At 45.5% G+C, this 11,571-nt stretch overlaps 1 protein-coding gene across 1 annotated transcript in view; it reads left to right on the top strand.

The window, feature by feature from the left end:
- The window catches only part of TRIM35 (tripartite motif containing 35), a 33,837-nt gene extending 22,881 nt beyond the window's left edge, over window positions 1-10,956 (top strand). Inside the window, exons 5-6 of the mRNA XM_001380027.4 lie at window positions 45-163; window positions 8,558-10,956. Coding sequence (XP_001380064.1) covers window positions 45-163; window positions 8,558-9,129 — 691 coding nt within the window. The 3' untranslated portion in view covers window positions 9,130-10,956. The remainder of the gene's footprint in view (window positions 1-44; window positions 164-8,557) is intronic.
- Window positions 10,957-11,571: the final 615 nt, after the last annotated feature.

The raw sequence follows: 11,571 nt of genomic DNA on the forward strand, positions 1-11,571 counted from the left end.
CTGGTGCCCTCCTACCCCCTACTACCCTTAATTTCCTTGCCTAGGCTTTCCTGCACAACTGAGCCGGAGCCCATCCAGCCAGGAATGCTTATTGATGTCAGCAAGTACCTGGATTCCCTACAGTATCGTGTCTGGAAGAAGATGCTGAGCAGTATCGAAGCTGGTGAGTGGGAGGGGTCTTTGGGCTCTCAAAGATGGAAGGAAGAGAGGGAGGGAGTTGAAAGCAGGGCATAGGAGTCCAGACCTGAGATCCACTTCTGCCCCTAACTACTGACCTTACATTAGGCAGGTTACTTCCCCAACTTTAAGCCTCAATTTCTTCAACTGTAAAATCAGAAGACTGGACTAGATGTCCTGAGAGCTCTCCCAGCTCTACATTTCTGTCTTTGCTGCTGGGCAAATGCCATTAAGTGATGACGAGTCTGTCCCCCCTGCCCCACTTTATTTTGCTGTGATGAGAAGCTTTTAATCCTGAAGAACATATTTGGATTTCCTGAAGAGAGGCAGAGAACTTGGGAAACCTCCAGAGAAGGTTATTCTAAAAACTCAGAAAATGAGACCAATGAAGGCAAGGGAAAGGAAAGGGATATTATGGAACAGAAAGCAGAGATGATTCTCCATCACTGTCTGCTGAGTGTTTGGGGCATGAACTGGGCATGTATGAAATCCATTTGCATTGTTGGCACATGTGAGTGACAATTTCCATCCAGGATTCCACCTGGGAAGAGTAGAAAGTTCCCCACAGTCCACTGCAAACTCTAGCCTGTTCCTCCCACCAGCTCTGACTCAGCTGCCACTGCTTTGGCTCAACCTTATTAGATAGCTGCTAGTTGGCCCTGGTCTTTGAGAGAGGGTTCCCTGCCAAGTCTCCTTCTACCCAAAGTGTTGGGGCTGCTCCTGTGACAATGAGCAACTAAATGGGGGTAAAGGGAAAAAGCAGGGGTGTTGCTGTGGGAAGTGGGGGAGTAGTAGAGATCTCTGGGATAGAGGAGGGGAAAGAAGGGGAAAGAAGTCTTTGTATCCTTCTCTCCCCTGTGCCAGATCCTAAAACAGGCATGTCGCAGCAACCTTATCCTGATAAGATGTAAATGCCCTATATTACATTCTTATTAGGATTCATCTTAGAGAATAAGGCCCAACATTTTAGTCTGCTGAAATTGTCTTGGTTGCTGATTCTACCATTTAGCAGGTTGACAATGCCTATATTTTGTTTCTCTTTATATCTTTAGCTCCTGGCACAGCACCTTGCTTCTGTTCCTAATCTGTCCCCCTGATCATGGGGACACATCAGGAAGAATTTTCTGTTGTTGAACCATTGTCAAATGGTTTTGATGATTACTGCCTTATAATATAGCTTTAGAGCCAATACTTCTACAAATCGCTACCCACCCTATATTTTCCCTTGATATTCTTGATCTTTTTTTTTCTCCAGATGAATTATTTTTTCCTATTCTTTAAAATCACCCTTTGGTAGCTCAATTTGTGTCACACAGAATAAGTAAATTAATTTACATGTTACTGTCATTTTTATTATATTAATTAAGTCCAAATATGAGAAATTAATATAATTCCATATTCCATCATTGTGTATGTGTACTTAATACATTTTTTTTGGATTAGAAGCTAAGGGTGGAGGAGCAGCTAGATGGTTAGTGGATGGAGAGCCAGGCCTACAGGCAGGAGGTCTTGGGTTCAAATCTGGCCTTAGACACTTCCTAGCTATGTGACTCTGGGCAAGTCACTTAACCCCCATTGCCTGGCCCTTACTCTTCTGTCTTGGAACTAATACACAGTATTGATTCTAAAATGAAAGAGAAAGATTTAAAAAATGCTAAAAATGACTAAAATCTTGCCTCTGGAAGCAGAAAGACACCTGCCATTGTGCCTAGCTTTCTATTGGCCATCTAGATGGCCACCCCTTTAAACTAAACAGTATCTCTTCCTGTACCTTACTCTTACAATTGGCCTCATTCTGACAGACACCTCATCCAAGTACTGAACAGCATGGACCATACTCTTTAAATCAAAACAAAAAACACTTCTCTGACCTTTTATTCTCCTATTAACCCAAATTCTTTCCAACTAAGTTCTAGCAGATAGATTTCAATGTATCATCCCTATTTTTTTCACTAATCCTCAGTTTCTTATTGTCTTCAGGCTGCTTCCCTAGTGTCTAATAGTGTGCCCTCTGCCAGTGGTGGTGAACCCATGGCACGAGTGCCAAAGATTGCATACAGAGCACTCTCTGCAGGCACATGTCTGCCTCCTCCCCTCCATTCCTACAAAGGCAGAGGAACTTTGGTGGTGCTACTCCTCTCCCCCTCTCCACCATGCCTGATGACATTTTTCATATCCCCCATCCCTCTGCCCAGCAGCCCAATGGAAGCACACAGTGGGTAAGGTGGGTGGCTCATAGGATATAGAACCCTTGGGCCACTTCCCTCCCTCTCTCATACTTGCTGAGGATTTTCCTCACTTCATCAGCCCCTCTACCCAGCAACCCTATGGGAGCACTTCCCCCCTCCCCTATGTGGGGTAATGGGGGGGGCAGCAGGGTGCACCCAGCATGTGGGGGTGGCAGGGCATGACACTTGATCTGGAGGGTTGGAGTCCAGCACTCTGTCTCTAAAAGTTTTGTCATCACTGCCTTCTGCCCCCCATCCTCAAAATACCTTAATTTGATTTAAACATCTTTGTTAGCTATCACCTTATATCTGCCCTGGGCCCCTTTCATAGCAGAATTCCACAAGCAGGCCATTTAACCAGATGCCTCTATTTTCTGCCCCCTACTTTCTTCTTTTTTTGGTTCTAGACCTTTTCATACAACTGAAATTGCTCTCTCCAAAGTTACCACAGATCTCTTAACTGCCAAATCCAGTGGCATCCTCATCCCTTTTGACTTCGCACGTTCTTTTCCTTGCTAGTCTCATCTCTGTAGATTTTTATGATGCTGCTCTGTCCTGGTCCTCTTCCTACCAGTCTTTTCTCCCTCTTTACTGAACTTTACTTGGTGATCTCATCATCTCCAATGGATTCAATTATCATCTCTCTGCAGATGATTCTCAGATTTGTTTATCCAGCCCTAATGTCTCTACTGACCTCCAGACTCATATCTCTTTATTGAACTCATTAAAATAGATCTTCCTTAGACTCAACATGTCCCAAACTGAGCTCGTCTTCCTCTCTCCCTTCACTCCCCTCCCCCCTGCCTCAGCCCTCCCTGTCCTAAACTTCCCTGTTACTGTCAAAGGCATCACCATCTTCCAGGTCATCCAGGCTTACCATTTAGGTGTCATCCTTGAATCCTCACCCTCTCTCATCACCCCATAATCCTATCTGTGGCTAAGCCTATAAATTCAACCTTTGCAACATCTCTTGGATATGCCCCCCTTTTCTACTCTGATACTCCCCCTACCCTGGAATAGCCTCTCTCCTGAACTATTGTAGTAGCTGCTGTTCTCTCTGCTCCATTTCTCCCCTCTCTATGCAGCTGCCAAAGAGATCTTCCTAAAGCCTCTGTCCAACGGTGTCATTTCCCAACTCCATAAAATCCAGCCTCCTTATGGCTTCTAGGATGAAACTGAAAATCCTGTTTGGCTTTTTAACCCTTCGGAAGCTGGCCTCTTCCTCCCTTTCCCTTATACTTTCCCTTTATTTACTCTGTGACTCAATGACACTGGCCTCCTTGTGGTTCCTTCTAAAAGAATGGGGGGGGGGGTGCAGCTGGGTGGCTTAGTGGATTGAGACAGGAAGTACTGGGTCTAAATCTGGCCCTAGACAGTTCCTAGCTGTGTGACCCTGGGCAAGTCACTTAATCCCCATTGCCTAGCCCTTACCACTCTTCTGCTTTGGAACCAATATACAGTATTTATTCTAAGATGGAAGGTAAGGGTTATAAACAAACAAACAAATAAATAAACAATTGAATAAACAAATGAAAACAAACTAAATTAACAAATAAATAAATGGATGAAAGAACAAACAAATAAATAAATGAAACTCAGTCTTCCAACTAAGTACATTTTCACTGATTTTTCCCCATGGTGGTCATGTTCTGCTTTACTTCACATCTCTTGACCCCCCTCCCCGTGACTTCCTCCAAGTCCCAGAAAAAAATACCACCTCCCAAGGGACAACTAGGTGGCTCTGTGGAGAGTCAGACCTGGATAAATGAGGTCCTGGGTTCAAATGTAACACCTCAGATGCTTAGTAGCTATATGACAGAGGGCAACTGACTTAACCCCAATTGCCTAACTAACCCTGTCACTCTTCTGCCTTGGATACTTGGCATCAATTCTAGGAGGGAAGGTTAGAGTTAAAAAAAGGATCCCAACTCCTGTAAGAAGCCTTTTCCGGTCCCCTGCAGTGGCTGCACCTTCACTCTGAATGACTTTCAGTTCACCCACATGTATTTTGTAGGGACATAGTTGCTCACGTGTCATCTCTTCCGTTAGACGGTGAACTCCTTGAGGGCAGGGACTGTTTATACTTTTCTATCCATCCCCAGAACTAAGCGTCGTGCCTGGCACACTGTGAAGCCTTCCTAAATGCTTGTTAGCTTGCGAGGGGCTGGGGATGCAAAGACAAAGAATGACACCATCTCTCCCCGGAGGAGCTTATATTCTGATGAGGGAGATAACAAGAACGTAGTGTGATTCATGGCCCCTCCCCATTCCTGGGCTTCCCAAGAGCCTCCTGCACAAAGCACTCAATGACCCACCAACATCCGCTACGTGCCACTTGCCTGTCCCAGAACATTTCTCCCTACTCATTGTTGTGTCCTTGGTTGTGTCCTACTCTTGGTGACCCCATTTGGAGTTTTCATGGCAAAGATGCTGCAATGGTTGGCCATTTCCTTCCCCAGCTCAGTTTTAGAGATGAGGAACTGTGGCAAACAGGGTGAAGTGACTTGCCCAAAGCCATTGAACTCAGGTCTTTCTGACTACAGGCCCAGGTGCTGTATCCACTGGGCCACTGAGCTACCCAATCTATTTATTTATTTTTTTAATACCCTTAACTTCCGTCTTGGAGTCAATACTGTGTATTGGTTCCAAGGCAGAAGAGTGGTAAGGGCTAGGCATGGGAGTTAAGTGACTTGCCCAGGGTCACACAGCTGGGAAGTGTCTGAGGCTGCATTTGAACTCTGATCTTTGTGAGTCCAGCTCAGCACTCTTCTCCACGAGGCCCCTAGATGCCTACTCTTTTTACTTCTATCTCATTCCCTGCACTTTCACCTTTACTCTCCTCTTCCTTCCCCCTTACCAACCAACCTGCCATCCCTAGTAGCTCTGCTTTTACTTCCCTGGCCTTGGACCCTCTACTTTTCATTTTATTCACCCCACTATGTTTATCCCACATGCCCAAGCCCAAATTCTTCCTGAGGTGGGACATTTAATCCCAGGGCACAACTGGAGACATGGCAACCAAGACTGAAGAGTCCACTCTAGCCTGGGAGCTGCTGTGAGTGAGCAGGGATGCCCGCCCATGCAGATAGAAGAGCACCCACCAGATGGCAGCAGCAACAGCCTTTCAGAGAAAATCATTTGAGGTGCTCAGTTCAGATCCCTGTAGTGCTGCATTCTCTACCATTTGGGGGTCATGGGCCCTTTAGGCAATCAAATGAGGTTCATGGATCTCTTCTTTTTTTTTTAAGGGCATAAAATAAAAAATACATAGGATTACAAAGGAAACCAATGATGTTGAAAGTCAGCTATCAAAATATTTTTTAAACAATTACAATTTTTTAAAATTTAAAACAATTTAAAAATTGAGTTAAAAAAAAACAAAACTTCTGTTACAGAACCTACATTAATAAACTGCCATAGGAGGTGGCTAGGTGGCTTAGTGGATAGAGAGCCAGCTTGGAGACCGGCAATCCTGGGCTTAAATCTGGTCTCAGACATTTCCTAGCTGTGTAACCCTGGGCGAGTCATTTCATCCTTATTGCTCCAGTCCTTTCTACTCTTCTGTCTTAGAACCAATACATGGCATTGATTCAAAGATGGAAGGTAAGGCTTAAAAAGAAACTGTCATAGGATCTTAGTCTGAAAGATTAAGGTTTTGGATATCCTTCTGGAATCAGAGAATGTCAGACCTCAAAGGGGAGGTCACCTCATCCAGCAGCTGAAGTGTGAGTCCACAAAGCAGGTCTATTAGGCAGGCAAGCAATCAACATTTTATAAAAATGGAAGCCAAAGAAAGACAGTCTCTGCCCTCATGGAGCTTACATTCTAATGGGAGAAGACAACATGCAAAAGGGAAAGGAAAAGCTCGGGACCATAGGAAGTGGTTAGGGTAGAGAAGGGAAGATGCTCCTGGGCTGTGAGGCACGATGATGCCCTACTCGGAGCAGTAGATATTCCCATCTATCCATCCATCTATCCCTTCTAGCTATGCTTCTTACTCTCTGGACATCAATGTTCCTTCTATATCTCCCCCCCTCCCCGTTACATGATTCATGTTGTCTCTTTCCCCCCTCCCACAGTGGTCAAACAATTCCATTGGGTTATACAAGTTATGCCCCTCTATAGACACATACACACACATATCTCTCTCTAGATGATTTGACCAGTAAACAAGGATGATGTCCAGCTTTTGCCATGGGTTTAAACAATCCCGCAGACCAGGCGAGAACTGCCCAGTAGAACCAGTCTCTCATGACAGCCAGGGAAGAGGTTCCCATGGGATGAACAGTTCTGCCAGGTGGATCCTTGAGGCAATAGTGACTGCTAGCCCTTGGCCCTTGGTCCAGACATTTTGATCTGCCTTCTGTGTCCTCCATCCTTTAGGGAATGGTGTTCCCTTCAGTACAGCTCAGATCAGCCAACATGCATTACATCTCAACAAAGAGAGAAATTAAATCCTCCTTATCCACAAGGAACTCACATTCTCCTGGGGGTTGGGGGTATAGCTAGGGAACTCTGTCCCCACTAGTAACTATAAAATACATCCAAAGTCAATACAAAGAATGTAAGGGAGGAAATGTCCCTACAGGCCTTGAAAAGAGCCGGTACTTAAGCTGAGCCTTAGAGGAGCTAGAGGCTCCAAGTGGTTGAGATGAAGAGGGAAAGCATTCTAGGCATGGGGCACAGCCTTTGCAAATACATAGAGGATGATGTGGAGAACGTATGGGGAACAAGTAGACTAGTTTGGCTGGCTGGAACTTAGTGTATATGAGAAGTAACATAAAATCAGCCTAGAAAACTTTAGTCTAAGGCCTCAGTTTTTATGGTCATCAAAACCCTTCTTCAAGGGAAAGCATCTTCTGAAGGAAGGGAGAGATGAGGAATATAAGAAGGGATTAGGTATCAGCAGATCATCCCCTCTGAGCAGCAAACCTCATTAAAGCTCAGCTTCCTTTTGTCATAGATGTCACTTGTCCTCATCCTAAGCCTCCTATCTACCTGTGGGGGCAGCTGGGTTGCTCAGTGGAGGAGGTCTGGGGTTCAGATCTAGCCCCAGATACTTCCTACTTGTGTGACCCTGGACCAGTGGTTTACCCTAATTGTCTAGCCTGTGTTGCTCTTCTGCCTTGGAACCAATACACAATATTCATTCCAAGACAGAAAGTAAAGGTTTAAAAAAAAAACAACCTTGGCAGCCAAGGCACTCCCCTGAATCTGGTCTGTTTCAATTCAGAGGGTACTAAATGCCTCCTCCAAAAAATATGGCCTATTATAAGCCTCTTTCACTTTGGGCCGAGGAGTACTCACCCATTAGCCAAATTGCACATGCAATATGGGATGCCTCTTATTGTTGGCCTTGAACTTGGGACCTATTTTCAGAACTTTGAGGATGCCTTAGCAGTGCCAATTTGAGGTACCTCAGGGAACAGAGATTTTGTCCTGGAAGGTATGTTCTAACTCTAGGCCATCTAGTCCAACCTCACTGTACAGCTAAGGAAACTGAGGCTCAGAGAAGTAAAATGACTTTCACAAAATGGTACATGTTAAGTAAGTAGCAGAGTCAGAATTTGAACCCAGATCCTCTCATTCCAAATCCAGGGCTCTTTCAATGTATCTCGAGCATTCCAAATTCATTTCTGAGAATCTTGTGTCACATTGGGGTTCAAAAAAATCAGGGTCACCTGCCCATGCATTTTCAAGAGTTCTGGGTACGGGGAAGAGTTCTAGGGGAGTGGAAAGATTGATAAAATTAAATGGCAGCTCATAAAATGGGGCCACTAGGTAGTAGTGCAGTGGTTAAAGTGCTGGGCCTGATGTCAGGAAACTTGTTCAACGGTTCAACATGATGACCCCATTTAGGGTTTTCTTGGCAAAGATCCTGGTGTGGCTTGCCATTTCCTTTTCCAGCTTATTTTACAGATGAAGAAACTGAGGCAAATAAGGTTAAATGACATGCCTAGGATCACCCAGCTAGTAAGTGTTTTGAAAAGGAATTTGGACTCGGGTCTTCCTGACTCCAAACTTGGCCCTATCCATGGCATCATCTAATCTGGCCTCAGGCAGGTGCCCTGGTGTGGGAAAAAGAAGTAGCAAGAGACAGAGTGGGAGGCGATGGTGTTTGGGGTCGCTGAAATCCTTTTTCTCCTTTCCAGTGCCCTTCAGCTTTGATCCCAACACGGCAGCCGGCTGGCTCTCCGTCTCTGACAACCTCACCAGCGTCAGCAACCATGGCTATCGCGTGCAAGTGGAGAACCCCGAGCGCTTCTCTTCGTCTCCCTGCTTGCTGGGCTCCCGGGCTTTCTCCCACGGCTCCCACGCCTGGGAGGTGGACTTGGGTGGGCTACATAACTGGCGAGTGGGCGTGGCTCGGACGCGCCGCGAGTCCGCCGGCGACGGGCACTCACATAGCTGTTACCATGACGCCCGCTCAGGCTTCTGGTACATCTGCCGCACACGAGGACTGGAGGGAGACCACTGCGTGGCGTCTGACCCATCGGCTTCCCCGCTGGGCCACGTGCTGCCTCGGCGCCTGCGTGTGGAGCTGGAGTGTGAGGAGGGGGAGCTCTCCTTTTACGACGCCGAGCGGCAGTCCCACCTCTATACCTTCCATAGCCGCTTCGGGGAGGTGCGGCCCTATTTCTACGTAGGGGCCGGGAGGGCAGAAACGCCCCCTGAGCCCCTGCGCCTCTGTCCGCTGCGTATCCAGGTCAAGGAAGAGCTCTAAGTCGGAGGGTTCTGGAGTTAGACCTTCTCATTTTCTGCCTCAGCACCCTTCCTTCCCATCCTTCCCAGTGCCCTTTCCCTAATGGTCCCATTCCTTCTCTACCTCCCCACTACCTGCCCGTCTTCTTGCCAGTGTGCGATAGTAGGGACAACACTGGTTTTAAGTCATAGCACCTGTGTTCAAATCCCAACTCCACCATTTATTATTACCTGTGTGACCTTGGGAGAGTCGCTTCCCCTCTATTGGTATCAGCTCCTAATTTTTTATTTTATTTTATTTTTTAGAGACTAAGTCTTCCTCCCTTCCCCAGGCAGGAAATGCATCAGTCTCACCAAGGCCCATCCAAATACTGATAGGTACAGAAGCTTTAACTTTCCTTATTTTCCTCACCTGGGTCCGTTTGCCCCTCCTTAAGCAGCCTGGTGCTGCCTCATCCCTCATTCTCAAAAGCTTCCCATACCGTCAGATTTAACTGTAGTTACCCAATCTGCTTTAGCGCCACTGCAGCCCAGAAGCCCCACACCCTAGCAACCCACCTGCTCAGCAGCTCCCTCTTCCATAAAATGATGGGTTTGAAATAGATGGCTTTCAAGGGCCTTTCTAGCTCTAATGGAATCTATGATCCTAAGATCCTCTCCCAAATTGGTCACCAGATTCCAAGGTGCTCTAGGTGTGATAGGATCACAGAACCTAGAATCAGAGGAGACCTCAGAGACCATCAATTCCAACTTCATCATTTTCCAGAGGGATGTTAAGCGACTTACTCAGTCATGGGCAGAATTGAGATCTGAGCCCAGGTGAGGGAACAAAGGGCTTTGATTGAAGCAGCTAAGTTAGGGAAAAGCCCAAGTGCCTTATATATGCTGGGCCACTGGTGACTCAGCAGGCTCTTTCCACTTGGTTCACTTGAAATGTCCTAAGCTTCTCCCTCTCTGACCTTTCTCTATTTTTTAAAATTAATATTCATTTTTATTTTCACAAAGATTTGTCTTTCCTCCCTTCCACCAAGAAAGGTAAAACCCTTGTTAAAAACATGCATCGTCAGGGGCAGGTACTTAGTGGTTAGAGCACAAGAACCTGAGTTCGAATGGCTTCAGATACTTCCTAACTGTATGACCTTGGGCAAGTCACTTAACACCAATTATCTAGTCCTCACTGCTCTTCTCCCTTAAAATCAATACTTAGTATTGATTCTGAAACAGAAAATAAGGGTTTAAAAAATGCCCAATCAACCAAAGAAAATCCACCACTGACCATGTGCCAAAAATATGCCTTCGCCTCAAGTCCATCACTTCTCTGTCAGGAGATTTCATTGAGTCCTCTGGTATTCTGGTTGGCCATTGGGTTGACCTAATTTCTGACCCTTCCTTCTCCTTTCCCTGGCTTTTCATCTTCTTTTCCCCAGTAGCTAAAGGAAGTTGCTGCAGCACAGTTCTCAGTGCCATCTTTGTACTTTTTCCTTATTCTTTGCCTTAGTTCATCTATGAGCAGCCTCCAATTTACACCATAACACATTGCCTAAAACCATTCCATAAAGAGAGTGATTAAAGCATCACCCATGCCTGTAATGATGTCATAACTGCAGGATGTGTTCTTGGACTTAGTATCAGCCAAATCATAGAAATAACCAGCAGGATGTCTAATGAGATAAAAACCTGTGTACCTCTACAATCATGTTCTAAATCCCCTAAAATGGGCATAGATGTACACCTTGATTAAAGCACCCCAATGTACCATGAATTGTACATGCCGCATGTCAAAATAAAATTGCTGTTATCATAGATTGGACCTGAAATGACACGATGAAAATAAACTTTGGACATTTAATTTCCCATGCTGCTCACCGTTTTAGAATTAGGGGGGCTAAGTAGGAAAGATTTGTCTTCTTGAGTTCAGATCTGGCCTCTAACACATCTTAGCTATGGGATCCTGGAGTTTCCTCATCTGTAAAATGAGCTGGAGAAGGAAATGGCAAACCATTCCAGTATCTTTGCCAAAAAAAAAAAATCCCAAATGGGGTCAACAGAGTCGAAAATGAAACATCTGAACAACAACAAAATCTAGGGAAACCTGAACCAGTGCTTTGTTTTTCCTCTCAGTGATTTCCCAGATGTATAGTTGTGAATCATGGAATAACTACAGTCTTAGAAAACTGAAATTGATGAGCAGCCTTAGGGCAGTGCAGAGGTGCATGGTGGGTGTAAGCAGGCTGTAGCACATTTTAAACTGGGAATTATGCAGAAAAAGTGACCATGTTTTCCCTCAGAGTCCTAGGTACAAATGATAGATTCTCTAGTACAGAGGAATCAAACACACAGCCCACCAAAACTCTCTAAGTGCTTTAGGAACCAGATTAAAGTGGAATTGGGGTCCCTTCTACAAGAAACTCAGTCTCCCAACTGATTGCACTTTCACTGCCTTTTCTCTGTGATGGGCAAGTTC

The sequence above is a fragment of the Monodelphis domestica genome, chromosome 1 (assembly GCF_027887165.1).
Source record: "Monodelphis domestica isolate mMonDom1 chromosome 1, mMonDom1.pri, whole genome shotgun sequence".
NCBI classification, from domain to species: domain Eukaryota; kingdom Metazoa; phylum Chordata; class Mammalia; order Didelphimorphia; family Didelphidae; genus Monodelphis; species Monodelphis domestica.